The sequence below is a fragment of the Camelus dromedarius genome, chromosome 2 (genome assembly GCF_036321535.1).
Source record: "Camelus dromedarius isolate mCamDro1 chromosome 2, mCamDro1.pat, whole genome shotgun sequence".
In the NCBI taxonomy this organism is placed as follows: domain Eukaryota; kingdom Metazoa; phylum Chordata; class Mammalia; order Artiodactyla; family Camelidae; genus Camelus; species Camelus dromedarius.
Genome location: NC_087437.1, coordinates 69169084 through 69194304, shown reverse-complemented (window position 1 = coordinate 69194304; position 25221 = coordinate 69169084). Strand labels below are relative to the sequence as shown.

Below are 25221 nucleotides of genomic sequence, written 5' to 3'. Positions count from 1 at the left end.
ATACAAACAAACCATTCCTCAATTTAACTGCATTCCCACCAGCAGTGTAGGAGGGTTCCCCTTTATCCACAGCCTCTTCAGCATTTATTGTTTGTGGACTTTTAAATGATGGCCATTCTGACTGGTGTGAGGTGATACCTCATTATAGTTTTGATTTGCATTTCTCTGATAATTAGTGATATTGAGCATTTTTTCATGTGCCTATTGGTCATTTGTATGTCTTCATTGGAGAATTGTTTGCTTAGGTCTTCTGCTCATTTTTGGATTGGGTTGTTGGCTTTTTTCTTATTAAGTTGAATGAGCTACTTATATATTCTGGAAATTAAGCCCTTGTCAGTCCCACCTTTTGTAAATATTTTCTCCCATTCTGTAGGTTGTTTTTTTGTTTTGCTTATGGTTTCCTTTGCTATGCAAAAGCTTATAAGTTTAATTAGGTCCCATTAGTTTATTTTTGCTTTTATTTCTATTGCTTGGGTAGACTGCCCTAGGTGAACATTGCTGAAATGTATGTTGGATAATGTTTTGCCTCTGTTTTCTTCTAAAAGGTTTATAGTATCCTGTCTTATGTTTAAGTTTGGTGCAGCCATACTGGAAAACAGTACGGAGATTCTTCAAAAGACTAAAAATAGACTTACTGTATGATCCAGCAATCCCACTCCTGGGCATATATCCAGAGGGAACCTTAATTCAAAAAGATACATGCACCCCAATTTTCATAGCAGCACTATTTACAATAGTCAAGACAAGGAAACAACCTAAATGTCAATTGACAGATGACTGGATAAAGAAGCTGTGGTATATTTATACAATAGAATAATACTCAGCCATAAAAAATAATAAAATAATGCCATTTGCAGCAACATGGTTGGACTTGGAGAATGTCATTCTAAGTGAAGTAAGCCAGAAAGAGAAAGAAAAATACCATATTATATCACTTATCCTGGAATCTTAAAAAAAAAGACAAACTTATTTTCAAAACAGAAACAGACTCACAGACATAGAAAGCAAACTTATGGTTACCAGGGAGGGAAAGGGGTGGAAAGGGATAGATTGGGAGTTTGAGATTTGCAGATACTAACTACTATATATAAAACAGATAAACAATAAGTTTATACTGTATAGCACAGGGAACTATATTCAGTATCTTGTGGTAACTTATGGTTAAAAAGAATATGAAAACTAATACATGTATGTTCTTATATGACTGAAGTATTGTGCTGTACACCAGAAATTGACATAAAATTGTAAACTGACTATATTTCAATAAAAATATATTAAAAAAAAAGAATAACTGACTCACCCATAAGCAAAGTCCACAGCCACTGCTACTCACTCCCTTTCTACTGAAGACAAGCAGAGAGGAGGTTCTTACATCAAATAGGTGGGGAGATGACTGAGACTTTTCAGAGCTCAGAGGGAGCCGGGACTGGAGAGATTCAAGGGCTGGGATATCTAAGGCCTCGATATAGGAGGAGAGCCACAATATGGATTTGGAGGTAGCATCATGTTTTACTCAAGTAAACAAGGTAACAATTTGAGCCATGCCGACCAAGAATTTGAGGATGAAGATTTGAAGGTTAACATAAAAATTCTTATTTTCATAATTTTCAAATTCAGATGGCAGAAGATAGCCACAGGGTGAACTTCAGGCAGAATTTTGTTAACATGTGTGCTGAAGTAACAGAGGTGGTTGGGAGATGTAAACAGTGAGGCCACCATTTGACTTGATCAAACTTCTATCTCCATGAAGCTGGATGAATATAAAAAAGTATCTTTTCTGAGACCAGATTTTATTTTGATATTCTCCCATATAGAAAGCTACAACACCTAAATAGATATTCTGTTTTAATGAAACACAGCCCCTCTCTTTTGACATGTTTGAAAATTTTCCAGTGGGAAGAAAGTAGTAAAGCTATGAATGTTAAAACTCATTGAAAAATGATTAGAGAATCCATTTCTGAATGGAATTCTTTACAAGCAATCAAAGTTATAAAGGAACACCAGCAAAAAAATAAACATACACAAAATAAACTAGAGTAGAAATTCAGAATATCACACATAGAATATTTATGGTAACAGAATATGAGAAATCAGCTTCAACCTTCTACTACACAAAGCATTCTTCTTTTTAACAACTTTTCTCAGTAGTGGTTACCTGGACCCTGCTTAAATACTAAAATGACTAAAACTTTACTTCTTTACAAGGAAATCTATTCCACTCGGCAGAAAAGAAAATGACATTTATAAAATAAATACACATATACCTATAGATATGCATATACAGTTGACCCCTGAATGTGTTTGAACTGCATGGGTCCATTATACTTGGATTTTTTCAATAGTGAACAGTACAGTACTACATGATTCTTGGTTGATTGAATCTGCAGGTGCAGATACAGAGGAACCATGTACAAAGAGGCAGGTTTTCTATGGAGCTGAGGTTCAGCGCCCCCAACACACTGTTCAGTGGTCAACTGTATATAGTCATTCCTAGGTATCCACAGAGAATTGGTTCCAGGACCCCCCACAAGTACCAAAATCCACAGATATTCAAGTTCCTTATATAAAATGGTGTAATATTTGCATGTAACCCACAGACATGTTCCCATATATTTTAAATCATCTGTAGATTACTTAGAATACCTAATACTATGTAAATAGTTGTAAATACAATGTAAATGCTATGTAAATAGTTGTCATGCTCTGGTAAATTCAAGTTCTGCTTTTTAGAAATTTTTTCTGGAATTTTTTAAAAAATATTTTCAATCCACAATAAGTTGAATCCATGGATGCAGAACACACCAATATTGAGAGCCAACTAGAATTGTAGATTCTTTTTATTTCATTCTTGTAATAACCTTCTGGGATAAGAAGGTAAATAATATAATTACCATTCTTATTTTATAAATAAAGATGTTGAGGCCCAGTAGGGACAAGCGATTTGCCCATCTTTCCAAAGCTGGTAATTGGTAGAGGTAATTTTTGGAGCTAGTTTTCCTGGCTCAGAAGCTGTGTGATTTCCGTTATGCCATTAAAATATATGTTCATCTTTGTAAAATCATTCAAGCTGATCTGCTTATTTAAATTACATTCTGTTTAAATTATAAACTACCATAAGTTCTTTGCTTTTCTTTTTTCTTTTTTTTTTTCATTTTTCTTTTTCTTTTTCTTTTCTTTCTTTTTATTTTTGGAATGAAGTAGGGTATAAACACACAAATCTATGAATAACATTCCTTTATATAGAGAGCTGCAATTTGCCTCCCTATAGCTTGCACCAATTTTCATCTTATAATCTTGTCAACAAAGAAAATCCTTTTATCTTGTGTCATGTACTTGGTAGAAAGTTTGCTTCCTGTGTTTTTATTCAAATATTGAAGATGGCCAAAGATAGACAGAGAATCCTCTACTACCATCAATCGGTTTCTTCAGCATGATGATTCAATCAACTGAAAAAATTCTAGCTCATTATGGACCAATAAATCTATCAGGAGAAACCTGTCAAAATACAGATACTTAGAATGAATGGCATTTCCCTGATCTACCAGTTTGGAATTTTGTTTGTTTTAAAGAAATGTATTTACCATGCTATAGTTTGTTCCCAGGGAACCCCTGTTGTGGGTGATCACTGCTTGTTTTGTAAATATTCTAGCATTTATATTTTTGTTGTTGGCGGTGGTGATTTAATATTATTTTCCCCTTTTATTTATAACTGGGACAATACTGTGTGCCACCAATACTGTGAAAAAGTTTGTTTTCTACAGGTATTCAAATGTTAGCAATAGTATTTCTATAATCACTCTATCAAGTTATTTTTATTTTAGTGACCTAGGTTTCATACATATGAGACTTATAATTGAACTTGTTTCTATTACCCTAATCATTTCCTCACATGCCTTGAGTCTTTAACATTGAAAAGGGTACAAAAGCATAATTATGATCATTTTATTTGATAAACAAATTGAAATTTAATTTAAATTCTTATTCTTCCCTTACAGTGGCCAGTTTCTCATTTTCTTTATGAAGGCTTGTTAACAAATCAATAGATCTTTTGGTGACTGAGAATGAAAGAAAACAGAAATTTAGTCTAGAATTGAGATCACAAATACAAAGAATTAACTTTAATTTTTTAAAGTTATTTCTCACTTAGCTAAGATCAATTTCTAACCTTTAATACAAGTAGAAAAATATAAGATTTTACTTTACTTTTTAGGGACTATATGATAACCAATATATAATAGAAACAAGAAATAGTAAGTCTGATTTCTCTTACAAATAATCTTAGCATTTGCATAATGATTAATTAAAAATAAAACATATTAACTAAAATCAGTTAAGAAAGTCATCATGTGATGCTTCTTCTATATTTTATATGTTCACATCCTTGATAACCTAGAAAATCTGGTTTTCTGCAATAAACTTCCCTGATCATTAGTGCATCAAATTAATTAGGTTCTTATTAAAGTGTGCTGTGACCCAAGTTCACAATAATATTCACATTTTGTGTATGGAAAATTTATGTACATATAAAATGCAAATGCATCCTTTTACTTTTTTATATAATTATAAATATATCCTGAATAAATTAAAAATAAAATAAAAATCTTGTGTTTAAGCACATCTAAACAATATAGATTAAGTACATTTGTGAAACAAATTGTTCACACAACAGGTTCTATATAAATAAATACTCTTTTTTTTTAGAAGAACTATATTTTGAGTTGTTTTATTTTTATACAAGGATTAAGGGATTAATGCAGAAATATTTTTGTTTCCTATGGTATGACATTTATAAGATAATGTAGGAGTTTTTTTTTTTAATTTGAGCATATCATCAACCCATTTATAGCAGCATGCATTCCTTCTGATGCACTCAACTATATTCAAAAACACAGTATCACTTTACCAGGCCAACTTCTTTGTTTAAGAGGCAAGTAGGAATTATACCCATTTTAGAGTTGAGACTATGCGAGCTAATTCACAACTTTTTACAGACAACAGTTTTAATGGCACTGAAGTCTAAATCTCTTGATATTCAGTCTAGAAATTTCTGTAATCTAGTAACATTCTATAGACTTTAGGCAGTTCCTGGTCATAGTGATGATATTAGATATTAGTTCATCAGATTAGAGTCACCAGAGAGAGACAGAATAGAGGTCAAAAAGAGAGTCCAAGAAAAATCCATTCATCTGCTAAGTTAATGATTCAGCAATAGAAAATGCTGATCCTAAGATATGCTCATGGAAATGCATCATGAACATACAGAAGATGACAGCAATCTTCGGTTATCCTAAAATGAAGATCAGCCATAAACTGGTAGCCATATGTGACTCAAACCCCATAAAATAAACAGCCTTGATATAGATATACCAGCATGAGGTCAGACCAAAGAAGCACAAAAATTGAAAATAAGGAAACTGATTATTTTTCCCAATCAGTGTTTTCACATGTAGACATTTGGCTATTCATGACACAATGTTGAACCGCATCACTTTCGCTGGTATCTTTTGCTCCTTAGTAGTGCGGCAAAATAGTAGCATGACTAAAGCACAAATTTAGAAAGGATGTCGTCAGCTTTAGATAACTTTACAATATAGACATTCAATATAGAAATGCATCATCAAAAATCATAATGGAATAAATATTAATGCATTATTGTGTGACAAGCTGGGTTGCATTTTTCCTCTGACATAATATCAATAATGCCTTTGTGTATTACTGCAAGACATACAAAAGGGAATTTGGGATTATTACAAAGGGCACTGTACATTCAACTTGGAATTTCTCTGGACTCAGTAATGAATCCTACACTGCAAAACTCAGGTAGGCATCATTGTTCAGTGTGTATAAGTACTTTGAGTCAAATGCATGTGAGTGATCTGCCCCTTGCTTCATTCCACAAGAAAGTAGAACAGATGATGTGAATATACCTGTGCCACAAAAACAATCCTGCTCCCAAATCACCAACTTAGTCCCTGAAAGCCCACGGCCACCACTAGAGGGAGAAAGCCTCAGCAGCTCCCTGGAGGTATATCCCTTCCCTTACAGCTACCTGCAAGGCTGAGCTCTTCATACACTGGAAATGCCTCGGAAATGCCTCACTTCAGGAGCACTGAGTGACTCTTAGCTCTGTCAGAAACTGCTAATCTATCCGAGGAAGGAGTATACTTTGTATGGGCCCCTGGGACTGAAGTTTTGGGATTATCTTAAAATTTGTCTGTCCCTAGAAAGCTGTGCTTGAAAAGAGTAGCTACAATGAGAAATGATGTATTTCTAGCCAGTATTTCTACCCAGATACCCTCATTCACCCCACCAATGATCAGAAAAGAATCAATCTCTAATTTTACCACTATGCCTTCTTCACCACATTCACAGTAACTCCAGGGGTGGTTGATTTTACTACTAACATATCTTGCATGATTCATCCATGTCTCCTTCAAATTTGTTTCCTCTTTTAAAAATCAACTTATCCTCTGCTTGATTTATAGTATGACCTGTTCAGTCATCTGTTCAGTTCAGTCTCTCAGCAAATATTTATCTGAGCATCTATCAGTACTAAGCTACATTCTGGGATGAAAATGTAAAGTAGATAAGGCCTTTGATGGGCTAATAGTACATCTGAAGCAATGTGAATATAATTTTTTAAATGTAGTAAATGCTACATTGAGGTATGCATATACTGCAGTAATCCCACTTCTGGGTATATATCTGAAGGAAATGGAATCAGTATCTCCAAGAGATATCTGTGCTCTTGTATTCTTAGCAGCACTGCTCAAAATAGCCAAGATATGGAAACAACCTAAGCATTCACTGATCTATAAACGGATAAAGAAAATGTGAGACCTATATCTATTTACACTCACAATGGAATATTATTCAGCTATAAAAAAGAAAATGCTGCCATTTGTGATATTGTGGATGAACCTGGAGGACATTATGCCAAATGAAAAGCTAGACAGAGAAAGACAAATTCTGCATGCTCTCACTTATATGCAGAATCTAAAAAAGTCAAAGTCATAGAGGCAGAAAGTAGAATGGTGATTACCAAGGGCTTGAGTGGTGGCAGAAATGGGGAGATGTTGGTCAAAGGGTACAAACTTTCAGTTATAAGATGACTAAGTTCTGGGGATCGCAAGTATAGCATGGTGACTACAGTTAATAACGTTGCCTTGTATATTTGAAGTTAGCTAGGAGGAGAGTAAATCTGGGTGTTCTCACTACACACACAAAAAGATAACGATGTGAGATGAATGTGTTAATTAACTTGATTTTAGTATTGATTTCACAACGTATACATATATCAAAGCTTCTCATTGTACACCCTAAGTATATAAATTTTTGTTTGTCAACTATATCTAAATTAAGCTTTGGGGTGGGGTTGGGAGGAAGGGATGCAGAGGGGCTATTAGCAACAATAAATAGGGTACTTAGCCCATTCTGGGAAAATTAGGAAAGATTACCTGAATTAGCACCAGAACTAGCCTTGAACCTAGGAAGTAGCCTAGCAAAGAAGTATGGTGGGAGGGGTGCAGTGGAAGAAGAGGAGGTTCCAGGGAGAGAAAGCACCATGAAGAAAGGTAAGAGCCAGCACTGTGTGCACGCACACACTCACTCACATGCTCATGAGCACAGGCTATAAGTGGCTCTGAATTAGTGGACACAATGAGGTAGCAGATCATGGAGAGTTTTCCAAGCTAAGGACCTCTGGCTTTATGTTGCAGATGATGGGAAGCCTTTGAAGGATCTGGCAACACTTCTAGATTGATACTGGAAAAAACAATAGGCCTGGGACAGTCAGGTGAGCTCGGGTCCATGGTTCTGCTAACTACCTGGAATCTGGAAGGTCTAAGTAGACTAAAGATGCAATCCAGTAACGTTATCTATAGCAGAGAGAAGCAAGTAGTATCCATTTCTACTTCATTCCAGACCTTTGTCTCCATGTTTACCACACAAAGCAGGACCAGGTTTAGTGATCCTGAACTTATACAGCAAGAGTTTTAAAAGATGGGGCTCAGTGCTCTGAGATGTATCTCCATGTCACCCCTTAGTTACAATAGCTTTGACACAGGGCTTCAGTTCGAGAAATTATATCCCTGTCTTTTACTCCTTGACTAAGTTACCTACCTTGGTAATATGTCTGGGGAATAGCCTTTATTACTAAGGACTCTGCCCTGCGTAAGCCAGCCCTTAGCCCAAAGACTGTGTTCTTTCTTTGAGCCTCAGCCTTGAGACTGAGTCTTTACCATGAGCTGAAAGACCGCCCGGTAAAACCTGCCTGCCTCCCTGTGGGACCCACTGAAAGCCACTGATCTGTTACTTTCCCCTCACTGTGCTCTGCCCTTTACTTGGTGTAACATGTTGTAGCTACCTTGGCTCCACCACCCACTTGCTAAGAAAGCTTCATGAGGCCTTGTTCTGCATGTCCCACCAGAAACTCCCCAGGTACCTGCCACAGGGCTTATCATGTTGTGTCTCCACCATTCCAAGAGACATGGATAGATCTATGTCCAGTTCCTTCCAGTTTACCACCATCAGTCCCAACTGTCAGACCAAAGTAATGTTTGTACAAATTAGAAAATAAAATTCTACCTTCCTCAAAGACTTGTATACAATTTGCAGTGTCTTCCATGTGCAGAGTGCCCTTTCAGTCTGTGCAAAGGAAAGTCTGCCAACTGAAAGCAGAGATTTGGCCCACAACCTCACTGTAGCCATCCTGGTCAGGGTCTCTAAAAGGGACAACTCATAGGAGACTTGACCAGGCAGAAGGTCATAAGTAACAATTAGAAGGCAGCAGAGTTTCAGGACCCAAGACCAGTACTGACTGGGTCAAAGGGCTGAGAATTCAGACAAGAAATCTAACAGAAGAGGTATCAGAAGCAAGAGGGAAAGTAATTAAAAACAAACAAACAAAAAGTTGTTGAGGCCAGGAGATCCCTGCCAAATACAAAAATGGCTTTGCGAATATGATATGATGGAGGCTGCAAGTAAAGAAAAGAAAATCCATTTGGTTAAGACAGTGAACATGGGAAAGATACAGCAGTTCCCAAAAAAAGTCTTCCTTGATCAGCACTACCTGGATGATCCTCCACAGGTAAGTTCAGCTTTGATTTGCAGGGATGAGAAAGAGGAGAGGAGAGGAATGAGAGAGGAGAGGAATGAGAGAGGAGAGAAGAAGAGATGAGAGAAGAGAAGAAAAGGGGAAGGATGGGGAAAGAGGGGAAGAGAGGAAGAGAGGGGAAGGGAGAGGGAGAGACATATTTAGCATCATTTTGGGGGGCGGGGTAAAACGTGGCACATCATGGTATAACATCAACAAATGATTTCAGTGGTCCTCTGGAATAAAGACTTCCACAGGAATGAGAATTAAGAGACATGAATTCTAGTTTTCAAATTGTCACTCACATCTTGAGACAACCAATTAAATGTTTTTCTTCTCAGTTATATCCCTTTAAAATGAGATGGCAGACTGCTTAATCTCCAAGATCTTTCCTAGTCTAAATTTCTACAAATTTATTCTATAGTAATTCACAAAATCTGAAGCAAAATGCTTTCTTCTGTGAAGGTTAATCACTCATTAACTAGAGATTGTTTTGATTACAGGTGACTACAAAAAAGTGTTCGCTCACCCTGCACTCCTGATAACAAACTCAGCTATACTCTAAGATATGGATGACTTTAAAGGACTTGAAATAAAATGGTACAAACATCTTAGAGCAAATGACCAACCTTGACCACAGAAATAAAAATAAAAAGGCTTATTTTATTAAGTCTTCTAATTTTCTAAAAGTTATTTCCTACTGTGAATGCAATGACAATAATCTTATTAAGAGCTTGCATTTTATACCATTTTATAGTTTACAGAACACTTGGATGCATAATATCTCATTTGATCATAAAAAGAGCTTGTGTAGTAGGCCAACTAACTGTCAGTTATACTGATTTAATAGATCAGTTTATTTCAAGCTATTTAGATCTTGGTCTTCTAAGTCAGTCCTCTGTATCCATGGATTCCACATCCATGGATTCAACCAACTGCAGACTGAAAATATTTGGAAGAAAAATTCCAGAAAGTTCCAAAAAGCAAAGCTTGAATTTGCCAGAGCACTGGCAACTATTTACATAGCATTTACATTTTATTTACAACTATTTACATAGCATTTACATTGTATTAGGTATTCTAAGTAATCGAGAGATGATTTAAAGTATACTGGGGCATATGCATATGTTATATGCAAATACTACGCCATTTTATATAAGGGATTTGAGCATCTGCAGATTTTGGTATTTAAGGAGGGGCTTGGAACCAATCCCCCGCAGATACTGAGGGAAGACTACTTGTTGAACATTCTGAACTTATTATATCCTTGATAAAAAACTCTCTGACATAAACACTTGTCTATAAGTTTTAGCTAAAGACTGATCACCATGTAAAGCTGAGATGAATTCTACAACAATGTAGCTATTATTTTTTAAATCATTTTTGTGGCAAATATGACAACGTAAGTACACAGAAGTAAGCCTGTTTGAAAAAGACTGAAGACATTTTCGTTGCCTAAATATAGTCTGTTTTTTCCCATCAAAAAAAAATACCTACCTAAAACTGTTTTGTATCTTTTGTGTCTTGTTTAATATAAATGAAAGAGAGAACACAAGACAACAGGAATAAAAAAAATTGAGCTTTAATGCTATTCCAATAGATATTATGTAAATATGCATCCATATTAAAATAAAGTCACTCCATTACCCATGACATTGGAGAGATGAGATTGTGTAGTAAAGAAATAGATCTATGATGATCTCTTTTCTCTCTTCCAATTGAATTTGTACATCTTTGCTGTTGAAATATTTCCCAAACCACACAACCTGACTATAATTTTTTACTACCTATCAAGTAAGCGTTGCCCCTGAACAAGGTTTGTAAAAGAGATTTTTCAACAAGTAAAGCAGCAGTTCACAACTCTGTACATATCAGAATCATTTTTTTAAACACCTATGTCCAAGCCCAACCCCAAACTAATTAAATCAGGATACTGAAAGTAGGGATATGTAGCTTCATTATTTTTTAAAAGGTCCCCTGTAGAGAGTAATGTGTGGCCATGGCTGTGGACTCTCTAAAGCAGCATTTCTCCAACTTCAGTATGTTTATGAATCACTTGGGATCTTGTTAAAATGCAGATTCTGATTCAGTAGGTCTGGAACAGACCCTGAGATTTTGGATTTTAACAAGTGACTCTACAATACTGAAGATGCTCATCTGCAGAACACACTTATGGAAGCAAGAGAGTGGTTCTCAAAGTGTGGCCCCATACCTCAGCATGAGCACCATCTGAGGACTTGCCACAAATGCAAACTTCAGCCCCTAGCAGAGAACTACTGAATCAGAAACTCTGAAGACAAGGGCCAAGTAACCTGTTTTTTAATGAGCACTCCAGGTAATTTGGATATACCTTCAAGTTTGAGAAACACTGTCTGAAAAAAAAGAGCTCCCTAAAGTCTAAACAACTGGCTACATGTGGTTGGAAAACCACTAACACTTTATGCTTGTGTAGCAGTTTACAGTTCACCAAACGGAACTACTTTATCTCTTGTGAGCTCTTTAAAACAACCCCACAGAGTAACTACAATAGGTAACTTTATCATTTTTGAACAAAACTAAAGCTCAAAATATTTCAGAGATTTTCTCAAAGTCATATAGCATGCAAGGATAGATCCAAAATTAGAGCCCAGCTCTTCTAAGTTGTACAAACTAACAGGTAGGACATTCACAAACGAACAGGGCAAAGGGCTATAAGCCTTAAGTAGTGGCCTGAAAGGGAGGGCTCTCTAGGGCTCAAGTGATGACAGTGAGGGGGACCAGCACACAGACAACTTCCCATCAGGTGAGCCCCAGCTACTTGTACTTGGAGCTCTCAGAGACCACAGCAAAATGCACTAATCCTTCTTTTGCCTGAGTTTACTATTATGTTGAAGCAGCTTCAAGAAACACAGATGTTTAACTCTCACCAACTGATTTAGTAGATGAGTCAGTCATCTTTGGTTGTTTGCTACACAATTTGACAAATAAGTCATTCAAAGTCAAATTACATAGAACCACTCTAATATGTGCTGTAAGTGTGTACGTGTTTCATACTTACAGAAACACCAATCATCACAGTTTGTATTTGTCACATGAGACTGGTCTGTTCTGTTCCCCAGGACATAAATGACAGCAAGTGATACAAGTGCATAAACATCTTTCAAAAATGGATATAATATGTCATATTCCTAGACAATATATAGCATGCTTTACTCCATTATTCACCAAATATATTTGATAAAGAATTTAATGGGTAATGAATGATCTTTAAAGTATCAGTCATTACCTATAAATTCTGATTACCTTTACTGATTTAATTACAGAAAAAGAAAACTTCATAACTGTCACAAACTCTCCCTGTAGACTACCATGCCCACAAAGTTTGTTTTCAAATAGTAAGTTATAAGTGGTAGAAAAACACATATTGTGTCAGGAGTTTGTCTGATTGTTGACAGTTCCTTTGTGAATGTAGGCGTGCCAGATGCTTTATAGAAAAGAAGCCATTTTTCCTTTGAAACTTGCACAAAATTTTTACATTTTACTGTCAAATAATCATAGCTTTTGTATTGTTTCTTCTTTTTCCCCTATTGTAGAAACAAATAAGGAAATAAAGACCAAGAATTTTTGAAAAACTAAAAATTTAACTGTTTTAAACTTAGGTTTTTAGTTTCTTATACCTAACACTTCTTAGTGTACATTTACACTTAAATGGGAAAAATGTTATCACTATAAAAAGTATTACAATATCCTGAAAACATCAAATAGGGTCAGAATTGTGAAATAAATGCAATTTCAATACCTCAAATTTAAAATATTTAAAGTTACAACACAGGTGTGGAGCCTCTGCATTTTATCTTACATGCACTTAAGCAGCATGTCCAAATAGGCATATATATGTAATTTTTACAAAGTTACTTTATGAGCAGATATATTGGGATCGATTATTTTATAAATATTTTTTCCAGACATTTGCTGCTCATATTGAAAATATCGTCAGTGAGACTGTTAAAAATGAAATTTTAAAGGTTGGATTGGAACACTGTTTCCACTTTTCCCTTAACTTATCAGTAGAGCAATGCGGTTTCAACCTGCCAAGATTAACCAGGAAGTGAATCTCTATGGGAGCTCATGTACAAGGATAGAGGGTTGGAAGGACCAGTGCTAGAAACCTGCCCAGTGACTGATGAACTCCTACACTTGGTGGAGTAGGGGAGTGGCAGTGAGGCAGGTGGGCCCTGTTCAGAAAAGCAACTGAGTCTTCCTTGCAAGTAAAGTCCTGTGGTTAGATGTGTCTCATACTTCACGGTGTTACAAATGTAAATACAGGTTCTGGTTCTATAGATTTAGGAAGATGCCCCAGGTGCTGCTGCTGCTGCCACTGGTCTATGAATCACACTGCTCTTTTGCCTTTGAGATGGAAGATGGTGCTGCAGTTTCCTTTATTTTTTAAAGAATCTCATAAAGGAGCTCGTAAACATCTAGGATCTCTTCTGGGAAACAACAGGGTTAGGTTGGGACACATGAGATTCTCTTTCCATCTAGTTTTGTCACCTTCAGTCTATAGTCTTTCTTTTTTTCCCCAAAAGACAGAAATTACAGAGCAAGACCCCAAGGCTAGTATACTCTCTCCTCTCAAGATGCACACTTACATGAACGACCATAATTACCCAAAAGTAAGAATCAATTGCCCCCCAAAAAACACTTGTTTCATGGAACCTACATGGTGAAGGTAAATGTTTTGGGGACAGTTAGTCAAAGTCCCATCACTGGAGCACCAGAATTTCAAATCCCCCTTGCCTCTTGTTGCCATTTCAGATCATTCAGGCCACAGACTCACTGAGGGAGGATCTTTTCCCCCTTGCCATTTCACTTTCTCAGTGCCAAAGAGCTACTGTGGCTTCCAAAGAATCAAATTCTCCTTCCTCTCCTCCCCTGGAAGCTCATGCTCCCAGTGAAATGTCACAAATAAAGTGGAAGCAAGCCTTTCCCAGGCTAGACTTGTAAACAGACAGCAAGAGTGCCATTCTTCACCAGGAAACTGACCCACAGAGCTTACTGGACTCAGTTAAAGAGATTGAGAAGAAGGTCAGCTAAGAAAACAAAGGGAACTCTTTTCATAGTTACTCCTGATAGAGCTCCACCAACCCAGAAGCAAAGACTTGTCCAAGGCAAAGGAAGTAAAAAAGAGGGCACATTAGGTGAGGTCCAGGAAAGCAATGGACTCTCACAGGTGACTTCTTTGCATGCTCTGTTTGTCTATCTTCTTTCCCAGAGAATAACTGCTTCTGTATTTATTCTCTATTCTTACTACCTGCCCCCTCTATTTCCACCCTGAAATGTCTACTAAAAAGTAATGCTTTAAAAACTCCATTTCTTTTGAGCCACAAACACAAAGAAGCATGCATATATCATAGAGATATACGGGTAATAAGAGTGCCTCTCATAGACATAGACTTCTGTGCATATAAAGTGTGAAAATATAAGAATACCTTTTTCCTTCTGAATTAACATTTAGATACTTATCTAACCCTTTGATGACTATAGCTTAAGATATAGGTGATGCTGACTTAGAAAGGCCTTACAAAGTTCGTGAACATTGACACAGAAACTTATACACCCCAGGTACTCACTTTTCCCATATTCAGTCTTATAGTCAGTGAAAACAAATCTTTCCAGGGATAGCATAAATTTACATAGAGTGCTTCACTTGCAAAGGGTTAATGGTGTTAGGGAATGTGAATGCTAGCAGTTGAGATGGCATGCTTATGTGTTTGAAAAAACATTTTCTGCATCATGTCCAAATCTGTTTGCAAACAGATAAATTACTCTATAAATCTTATTACTCCATGTGGATAAATCACACATGCAGGTTTTACAGGGCTGGAGAACTAGGAGGGAAAATATACTTTGGATAGTAGGATTTAGGGATTCACAATACTAAGGAAATGAAGAAAGGAGTACTTACACATTAGGATTTTCTTGGTTTTTACAGTCCACAGAAACACACACACACACACCACAACACGCACAACACACACACATTCCTCTCTAACAAGGCAAGAGATCCCAAAGCAGGACACTGTGACAGCCAACCAAATTTATTTCTGAGAAAAGGAAAGAAAACTTTGCTGCTGTAGGCAGCTCTGCTACAGAACTGCTCCCTGATGCCCCAGGGTTTATGCACTATCAGCTCCTTGCACACAGATTAGAGGTTTACCTTCTATTGGACACTGCTTTTTATTGCCACAACAAGCAATATTAGCTAGATAGACAGACTGACACTAGGTCATTTTATTTGGATGGAATGAGATTTTAAAGGCTCTCCAAGGAGAACATTTTCTCTTCTTCTATTCATTTATTTATTTAAGTACCTGATAGAAATTCAGGAAAGCTCTAAAAAAAAGGACAAGGGGTACATACAATGGGTGGAGAGGGGAAAGGAAGAAGATACACAGAAAAACAAGCTTGGAGCTTTTGAGAAATAGAATCACAGCTAGGTTTCATCTGAGTTTCTCCAGCTCACTGTCCCTTATAGGGGTCAAACTCCCAAGGACTTGGTACTCTTCCTTTCCAAATTTCAATCCCAAATTACATTTCAGAGTTTGGCAGAGCTGCACAGAGATAAAATTTTGAGGTCAATAATCAATTTGAAATATCCATTTTATGCCAGGTTAATGCTTTCCTAACCTCTGTGCTTAACACTCCTATTCTTAAATATCAGTGATTTGGCAAATTCCTTTTTTTCCCCCCTTCTCTTCATTCTTGTGTTGATTTCTATCCACATTCCAGAAAAGGCTCAGTAGCCAACCAAAGTTCTAAGATTGATTTATTGCCCTGGATGTCAATTAGAAAATCCTTACTGAAAGTCTCCTATCCGAACCACTGCTGGGGCAGAGTGAGAGCCTTGATGTGCGTAGGTATTCTCACACACACACACACACACACCCCCCAAGGAGAATGCAATACTGTGTACCACTCGCTGAGAGCCATAATTTAACAACTCTTCTTTCCCAATTAAGGAACCCCAACAAAACTCTTAAGTGCAAAGCATCTGCGATTACAAAAGCAAGAACACTGCCCAAATGTCACCAACATAGATGAAGTTAGGCTTTCTCAGTAAGAAAAACAAGACCCTAAGATCCAAACAACGTTTAACCAACCCTGCTGATCCCTGACAGGGAACAAAATCCCCTTGAAATTTGTTGGCAGATACCTTGGCCAGTCGGCGGTAAAAGGCATATGCGCGCGCGCGTGTACACACACACACACACACACACACACACACACACACACACGCACGCACACACACCACAAGCCTTGTAGCATCAGGAGCTGGAGTTCAAGGAGATCACTCACACACACACACACACACACACACACACACACACACACACACACATACACAATCGCGCGCAGCAGAAAAGTTGCCCGAAAGCCCTACCTGAGGATGGCCGTGTCCCCCTGCCTCACGGTGATGTTGTCGGTGCCTCGGTTAAAATCCACGCTGCGAACGGGCAGTCCTGTGGGAAGAAGGCAGAGCAATCTCAGTAGGACCAGCGGCAACTGTTTCCGATCGGGCTGAACTCTAGCGACCATGGTGGCCACGCCGAGGTGCGGGTCGCGGGCGACTCTGGAGGGTGTGCGCGTGCTGCTCGCGCCGAGAGGGCTTTACAAACAGAGGGCTTTCATCCACGGCAAAGGCAGAACGGGCTTTGCCAATTTGCGGTCCTTTCCACTTGGCCTCTCTCTTTGCCTGGCTCAGCCTCTTTTCCCTCTTAAGACTTAACAAAGCCCTCGTAAAACCCGAGCAGAGATGGGAAAAAGTCAAAGGAACAAAATTTCAAAGAAGAGAGTACAAATATAAAAAACCCTCTAGAAAAAGGTGACGAGAAGCCGGCAAAAAGGAAGGTGTTCTCTGGTCCCTCGGTGGCTGGATGCTCCTTTGCCAGTGTCTGAGCTGAGCCTCTTCCCTCTGTAACCCACTTTCCCAGGCAGGCGGGCGAGGGAGCCGGCACTCAGCCTGCCAGCGAGTGTAACGAAACCCACAAGGCAGCGGCGGCAGCCCAGAGTCTCTCTCCCCCTCCTCCCTTTCCTGTTTCTCCTTCCAGTCCCTCCCTCCCTCAGCTCAGCACCTCTCCCTGCCCCCACGGGTTTCAGCAGCCCCTCCACGTCATCCCTCCGCCCTCCCCTCAGCGTGGCCCCTCGCTTTGCACAACTGCCCCCTTCAGCAGCAGCCAGCCTCAATGAAAGCCTGATGTGCCTTTAGGTTGTCAGGACAACAGCTCCATCTGAGGCCTGGCTGATTTCCTTAAGAGGGGATGGAGTTTGGAGGTACTGTGCACGAAAAAAAGGGGAGAAGGAGAGAGACTCAAGCTATAAAAGAACAGGAGAAAGAGTCCAGGGAAGGAGAGGCAGAGAGTGAAGAAATCAGGAAAAGGAGATGAGAAGGAGAGAAGACAAACCCTGACAGACAAGGGAGTGAAACAGAGGACAGGAAAGCATAGGGTGTCAGTCGGATCACAGCTGAAAGATGGGATGAGGAATGCAAAGCAGAGAAGAAACTTGACAGTGGAGTAGAAGATTAAAAGCCAAAGTCTATTTCCAAACTAAATATTCCTGGCAACTGGCTTTTCATGCTCACATCTTGTTCGTTCTTTCCTCTCTCCTGCACTTTCTTTCACAGGCTTAAAAAGGTTTACTTTCTCTCCTTCTTTTATCCCCTCCCCCACTTGGAGCCCCCTTATGAAAGATGGATTGGAGACAATGCTGGTATTGAGTGGTCTGGGGTGTGAATGCTTGGTTTGTCTTTTCCAAGTGCTAGCCTCAGCAGCTGATCCCTGATCCCTAAATCAACCTCACTCTCCAGGAAATCCTTATTCAGTCCTACACATGAGGAATGTTATTAAGGATCACTGTTTCAGCATCACATTGCTGTTGCTTCCCAGGTTTCTACTGGGACTTGCTTCTGAAAATATCCATATACAAGGAAGATGATTTGTGTATCAGAAAGCTTGTCACTTTCAGGGTGACACTAAGGCTGTCTATAGCACTGTGGTGAATGGAAGACAGGTTACTATCATTTGTCATTCCTTCTGCTCCATGAGTCAAGCCAAGTGATAAGGGCCATAAGGGGCTAACATTGTTGGTCACCCATGTGAGAGCCCCGAACTGTTAGAGACATCGCCCTCAGGACCGATGCTGAGGATAAAAGATAGGAGTGGACCAACCCAAAACTTTTTGTTTTTCTTTTCTTTTTGTTTTTTTGAATAGTTAAAGTATTCACATGGTGCAAAAATCAAGTGGTACAGAATGCTGTAGAGGGAACTGTAATTATCTTTCCTCTCCCTGTCTTTGGGCAACCCATATCTCCTATTTGGAGGCAACAAATATTTCCAGGTTCTTATACATTTTTCCCTAAATATCCCATGTGCATACAAGTAAATGCACACACACAAAAATTATGCCCACCCTTCTTATTTACACAAACAATTAGCCATGGACATTTGAAAAAGAAAAAAAAAAGACATATGTTTAGGATTCCTTATCAAGCCCTACCAGAGTACAAGCCTAAGGAGGCACTTACTGTGCTGACACCTGCCTTGTCCTCCCAGAATATTCAAAGATATTTATCTGCCACATTTTATCAGCTTAAAAGGTAGATTCACACTTATAGATAAGTGAAGAAAGGAAGGAATATCTTTTGTTTTTTAAGAAAAGAACTGAAGGATTGGAATCCAAAATGTCACAAATTCAAGATTGGTAGAGTTCAATTAATTTTGCTTGTACTATGCATTACATTTATCTAAATCAAGTTGTCCTATATTAAGGCTGATAAAGAGTCCCCAGATAATACACCAATGATGTTCTATCACTAATTTGTAACTTAGCTGTTAAAAACTTGGAATCCACTTTGCCACAGAAAAAAAATGGTTATGTCAAGTGCTGGCTGAACTACAAAAAATATAATCCCGTGGTTCCCAGTAGCAATGGGAAAATAAGCTTCAAGTGCCAAATGGAGATGGAAGGATTACATAAGTCTATGTGAAGAGTCCAAGGAAAATAGCACCCACCACACCCCCCACTGCTGCCAGCAAGCTTCACAATCCTTGGCAGGATTCTTCTGAGCTTTTAGAGATGAAGGGTTGGCCTAGACAAGCACTTATATATATAGCATTTCTTGGGGTGGGTGGTTTTTCTCCATTGTCAGGAGGAATAAAAGAAAGACATAAAGGACTGGGGCTACTTGAATGTCTATTTCCACTGATGATGGTAGGTGAATGGTTTGACTCTTTGTAGGAGAACTAGATACTGAGGAGAAGGATCAGACATATCAAGAGTATGAAAATTCTCTTGTATCAGTGGACTACATTTTGAGTGAAGAAAGGAAGGGGTTTTACCAGGGCAAGGAGAAAGTATGGTGGGGTTGTGGCATATTGTTTGCAGTAGATGCCTATACTTGGTTGTTGACTATACAAGTAATCTCAAGTTACCAGTAGGACTCGTCTGGTCCTAGGATGAAGCATAAAGTTTAACACACTGGGGTACGAATTAACTCACACCAAAGTACTAGGAATTTGTAGCAAGTCAATCAGATCTTGAGTTTGTCTCTATACTCACTCTGAGAAAAGGAAGAATTAAATTCATCCAGATTATAATCAGGATCGTAATAGACCTATGCCTAGCTTACCCAAGAGGATAAAATTAGAAGTACATATCTATATAGAGAAAATCATACAATGTAATTAAAGTCTTTTAAAAATAATTTCATTATTTAAAAGTCCATTTCTTGGCAACTTTTGTTGAACTAAATTGACTTACTATGTTCACTGGAAGTAAAACACAAAAAGAAGACTACAGTTTCAAAATTCTCTAATATAGACTGATAGTGCAGATTGGATTTCTGAACAATTTCAAAATCATGAAGGTTATTATGTAAATTAATTGTTTGGTATTTATCATTTATTTCAAGGTGGTGCTTCAAATACAACTTTCTAACCCAACCCTTGGCTTAATGAGAACAGTCTGTAATTGATGAATATAAGAAAAAAGGGATGTTGGGGTGTCCAAGCCCACTCACGTGGGTAATCTCACCATTTACATGATAATGACTCTATTTGTGGGTATACTACACTTCTTTTTCAACTTTATGTTCTCTCAGAGTCCTTCCCCTTTTCATTCCCTCATGGACTCCTTCTGGTTTTCTCTCCTCTGTGATCTCTCACTAAGATCTAATACATTCCAATAAATCTAACAGTCAACATCCATTGAGTAACTTATCTCATCTTAATAGTCACTCCCTCAAATCGACTGCAACATTAATTCCTCTGCTTGCTTTCCTACAAAATGTAGAGTAGGAAACAAAGAGTTGAGTTACTGAAATTTATACAAGCTATTTTCCTGTAAACTACTATATACATTCTTCCAAAAGGGCTGGCAAAATGATCATTCTTCCAGGTTATTTATGAGGCAAGTATGGCTGTTAGCCATGTGACACAGTCATCATCACCCAAGTAAGATGTTCTTAACTACTACTTTAAAGTAACATAGTGCTTTTCTGAAAAAGGCTTTGGAAGATTTTGGCACTCTCCGGGTACAAAAGCTGCAGGGAAAACAAAAACTAGCTAACATCTGAGTACCCTAAGAGGCATGAAAGGTTTATTCTTCTTTTTAGCTTTGTAAAGTAATAAGCTCACAGGAAATCCAGATGCAGCCTGGAATGTACAACTAATTTAGCTACATCGGTTGCATTTTATGCTAAACATGTCTTTAATATTATTAATATACCACTCTGCATTTCTACAGTTGTATGGTCTTAATCATAATAACGCCATGCCTGTACTTTATTTACATAAGTAGAATTAGCATTTCCATATGAACCAGAAATTCAGAATTGTTAATACTTCTCCTTAGGATTCCTGCTATGACATTCTCGATGATTTCATCATAATTTAGCAATATTCAAGTCTCTCGGTTTATGCTCATAAGCATGGCACTATCTTGTGTGAATTTCCTTTGGAATGTGGATACTTTGAATACAATAGCTTCATTCCCATGTGTCTCATTGCCTAACAAAATCAATCAGCTTCAAGTCAGTTAAACATTGTTCAGATCCTTACTATAGAACCCTCAGTGATATAAAGCATTCAGTCTACACTCTGCACAATTAAAAATTGCTCTTTCATGGTTTGTTTTTAGTTCACTGTTACCATGTTGGTCTTCTGCCTCAGATCTGTCCAAGCTTTCACAAAGTCTTCGAGATTCTTAAGCAGCTGCTTGGGTCCTCCCCCACCATCCACCTTACTGTCATAGTAGACCACCATTTCACAGACATGTATGCACTAGTCCTTGGACTTTCCTCTTTTTTAGATTGTCCACTCTGCCACCAAGTACAAAGAGGTGGCAACTGCCAAGTCATGCTGATCTGCAATGCTGCTGCTCTTTTTGATCTACCCCTCACATATGGGAAGAGCAGTGCAACATCTGGAAAGATGGTGGTGGCAGCACCTTCAGCATAGCAAGATGTTAGCACAAGCAGGTAATCAGGCAAGTATATCCTCTATTTGTGGTTGCTGTAATGACTTGATTTCCTATCATCAGAAAACAGGCCAAGGAGAAAGGAGGAAGAGTGAGTGGGGGCAAGTGTGAAATTCCATATACTGACATGCCTGGTAAGTTTATGACTCATTCACTCAATACACTTTCATTGATACGGGAGTGAATCAAGACAGACCAAGACTCTGTTCTCATAGAACTTACATCCTTAATGCAGAAACACACACTAGACAGGTAAATACACATTAATGTTATTTTGGAGAGTAAATCCCATGGAGAAAAATATGTGTGATACAGAGAAAATGGGCTGCAGGTGTGGGGAGGGAAATGTATGTCCTGAAATTTAAGGTGGCAGTCATGCAAATATCAGCAAAAAGATCTTTCCAGATAAAAGAAATGGCATGTGCAAAGGGCCTGAAGCAGGAATGGGTATGTCATACCCCAAGAACCAAGCCAACAATAAATCTAAAAAGTAGTTTGTGTGTACGTTGTGGGAAATAGTTGGAAAAAGCAGATAAGATTAGAAATTGAGGAGGGGTCATAATGAAGAGATTCTGAGGTAAGAAATTTAGATTTTATTCTAGTGACTTGACTGGCCGGTAAAAGTTTTTAAGCAAGGGACTGACATGATCTTTTTTACTTTTTAGAATGGTTGCTCTGAATAACATACAGACGATGGACTGTAGAAGGACAACAGTGGAAGCAAGGAGATAAACAGAAGGAAATCTTAGTCAACCTAGTGTGGCAACTGGCTTGGAGTGGGGGGTAGCAATGGAAATGGAGAGAAAATTGAGTTAACTAGTTTTGTTCATGATGGGAAGACCCTCCACATTTAGGCCATGTTCTATCACAAGTGATCAGTGTTTTCCACATCCCAGCCCTCTCCCTTACTATACTAGTTCAATTCTGGTGTTCCCTTGCAGGAAGCCACCAGTCATCCAGTAAGAGCTAACAGAATACCAAGTAGATAGTTTATGCTAGCTGGTCAGGAAAAAAAAAAAAAAAAAAAAACCAGAACAAAACAACCAAACAAAACAAAAACCTGTGTCCCAGTTGGTGCTTTTCTTCAGGTATGAACTTTGCTTACCCTTCATACAGTTATCACATGTTGACTAAATGTCAGTATAAGGAAGAGTTTTGTTATAGATTAGAAGTACCTAACAAGATGAGCCGATGCTATTTAACTGCTAAACTTCACTAAATATTTTCTTACATACCTAATATCTATATTTATTTAGCAGGCAATAGCTATCCTACTAAATCTAAACAGAATGCCTAGTTAAATATCTTGAGGCTATAAATCATGTAAATAACACTAATATGTTTTCTCAAGAGTTTCTGACAATACTGAGCTTCAGGGCAAGTCTAGTGTTAGGTCGTTACATTATTCAAAGGGTCCAAGAAGTTTGCCTGCTTAAAAGTATCTTCCTTTCATACCTATAAATCTCATTCTCAGCCCTCTCTGCTTTTACCAGTGAATACAGAACTGCCTCTACTAATGCTAGGAAGAGGATTCACAAGTGTCTAATCAGACGTGTTACCATGTATAAAGCAATTCAAAGCAACTGATTAAAATAATTAATATTTTTGAGGCTTACCATATGACAGGCACTGTGCTAAGTGCTGGAGAAGTAACAAAGTACAGAATTGACACCTGGCCCTAATGCAATTGAATGAAAGGTATGCCACTGAAAGCCCTTCCCAGAGAGGGGCTAAACATCATCACTGTACAATTATAAGGCAGGCCTTTCAAACCTGTGCTCCATTATAAAGCAGGACCAAAATCAATTACTACATATGTCCAACCCTCTCTGGTGCTGAGAAATACTGCAAAATAATAAAATTCGGAATTCTTACCTTCAAGGAACCCAGGAACTCAAACCAAGATGGAGAAGTAAGGTGAATACAGATGAAACAGAGACTAAGATGGACCAGTGAGGAATAGAAGACTAAGCTGTAAGGGAGCAGAATCAAAACACATGGTGGCTCAGAAAAGGTGATCAAGAAAGAGGCTTCTTGGAGAGAATGGTATATTAGGTAACCCATAGCAAATATGTAAGAGGAGGATGGAGGAAGGCAACATCTTGTGCAAAGGATAGCCCAGAGAACCGGCCTGAAGCAAAGAATGGAACTGGAGGAAGACTTGTTTGAATAGCAGGGAAAAGGAGAGAGAGAAGGTTGGCATGAGAAACAGCATAATGAAGAATCCTGAATGAAGACCCACACTTCATCGCATCATCTCATACCTAGAAGGTTACTTTAGATTGTGGAGAAGTGAGATGAGACATTGGTCTCTTAGATTATTTTGGCAATGGGAAATTAGAGGTCAGAAGGAAGATGAAGTAGAGAAGCTAGTTCGGAGACAGGTTAATAGGAAAATTGTTGGTGACATGATGAGAAAGAGATAAACATTACTGATTATATTTATACTATTACTTTCTAATAATGATGAGGAATGAAGTCCTCCCCTCAGAGATTTTTGTGTTAGCGGGAAAGGTAAGTTGTAGGAAAGTACGTGGGGGTAGAAATGGAAAAACGTTAGAATGAAAAATGACTGGGTTTTGTAAGCTGGGGTCAGTAAGGGTCTTGACAGGCATGATAATGAGTGTGGCTTTACTCTATATGCAAAACAGAGCCATTAAAAGCTTTGAGTAAGCGAGTGACGATAACCAGACCTGTGTTTTAAGAAGACGATGGTCAGTGGAGTGGAAGATGGACTGGAACAAGTCAAAGTCAGGAAGACCAGTTCTAAGCTTTCTGAAAGAGAACAGGCAAGAGATAATAAAAGCTGGCCACAGGGCAATGACAGCAGAAAGAGAAAAAAGGGGAAGACTTGTAGAGGAATTTCACAGAGGGACTGATGGGACTTGTCAACTAATTGGATATGGAAGTTGAGGAAACAGGAAAGGCAAAAGTATCCTCTACTTTTTTCTTATTATTGTTCGACATTCAGGCTGATAAAATGGGAAGCTTGAGGTTAAGAAGCTAGTTTTGGAGGAAATTTGGAAATTCTACTTTTAGAATTCTGGATTGGTTCCTAAACTGGTACTCAAATAGCTTGTACCTCCAGATGGACATGCTCAGGAAGTTGTCACAGGAATGACATTCTTCATAAGGAGGGTAGTCTCCAAGTTCTGTGATACACTAAGCCCACAAAATCAAGATTTCTCCCCTATTTTTTCTTGTTTTCTCTTTCCTTCTCTCATGTTTTTGTAACTTAAATATGTAAATATAGCACTGAGAAAGTGGCATGTTTTCCAGTAATATGAATCTCATTTTTATTTTTGAAAACATGTACACATAGCAGTTAACTGATTCTGTCTCAAGAAGAAATATAATCTGAACTTGTCTCCCTCTGCTGGTTGTACATTGAGGTATCAAGGGTCTTTTTAAACCAGACTAATAGTAGAAAGAAAAATACCCAATAATAAGTTGTTATGCGCAAGTATGGGACTTTGCAGTTCACGATGCATAGAGACACACACAGTTTTATGTTTTATTTTTCTTCAACCCTATGAGATACACAGCACAAGTATTATTACCCCACTTGTCAGAAAAACACTTTGAGATTTCAAGTCATTAAGCTCTCAAGTGAA

General features: G+C 38.2%; 1 protein-coding gene across 3 annotated transcripts in view; it reads right to left on the bottom strand.

Moving 5' to 3' along the window:
- The window catches only part of LSAMP (limbic system associated membrane protein), a 566772-nt gene extending 549609 nt beyond the window's left edge, over nucleotides 1-17163 (bottom strand). Inside the window, exon 1 of one of the 3 annotated variants that reach the window (XM_010985026.3) lies at nucleotides 16515-17163. In XM_010985026.3, coding sequence (XP_010983328.1) covers nucleotides 16515-16669 — 155 coding nt within the window. In that variant the 5' untranslated portion in view covers nucleotides 16670-17163. The remainder of the gene's footprint in view (nucleotides 1-16514) is intronic. The other 2 variants (XM_064494997.1, XM_010985024.3) reach the window with 2 other exon arrangements.
- Nucleotides 17164-25221: the final 8058 nt, after the last annotated feature.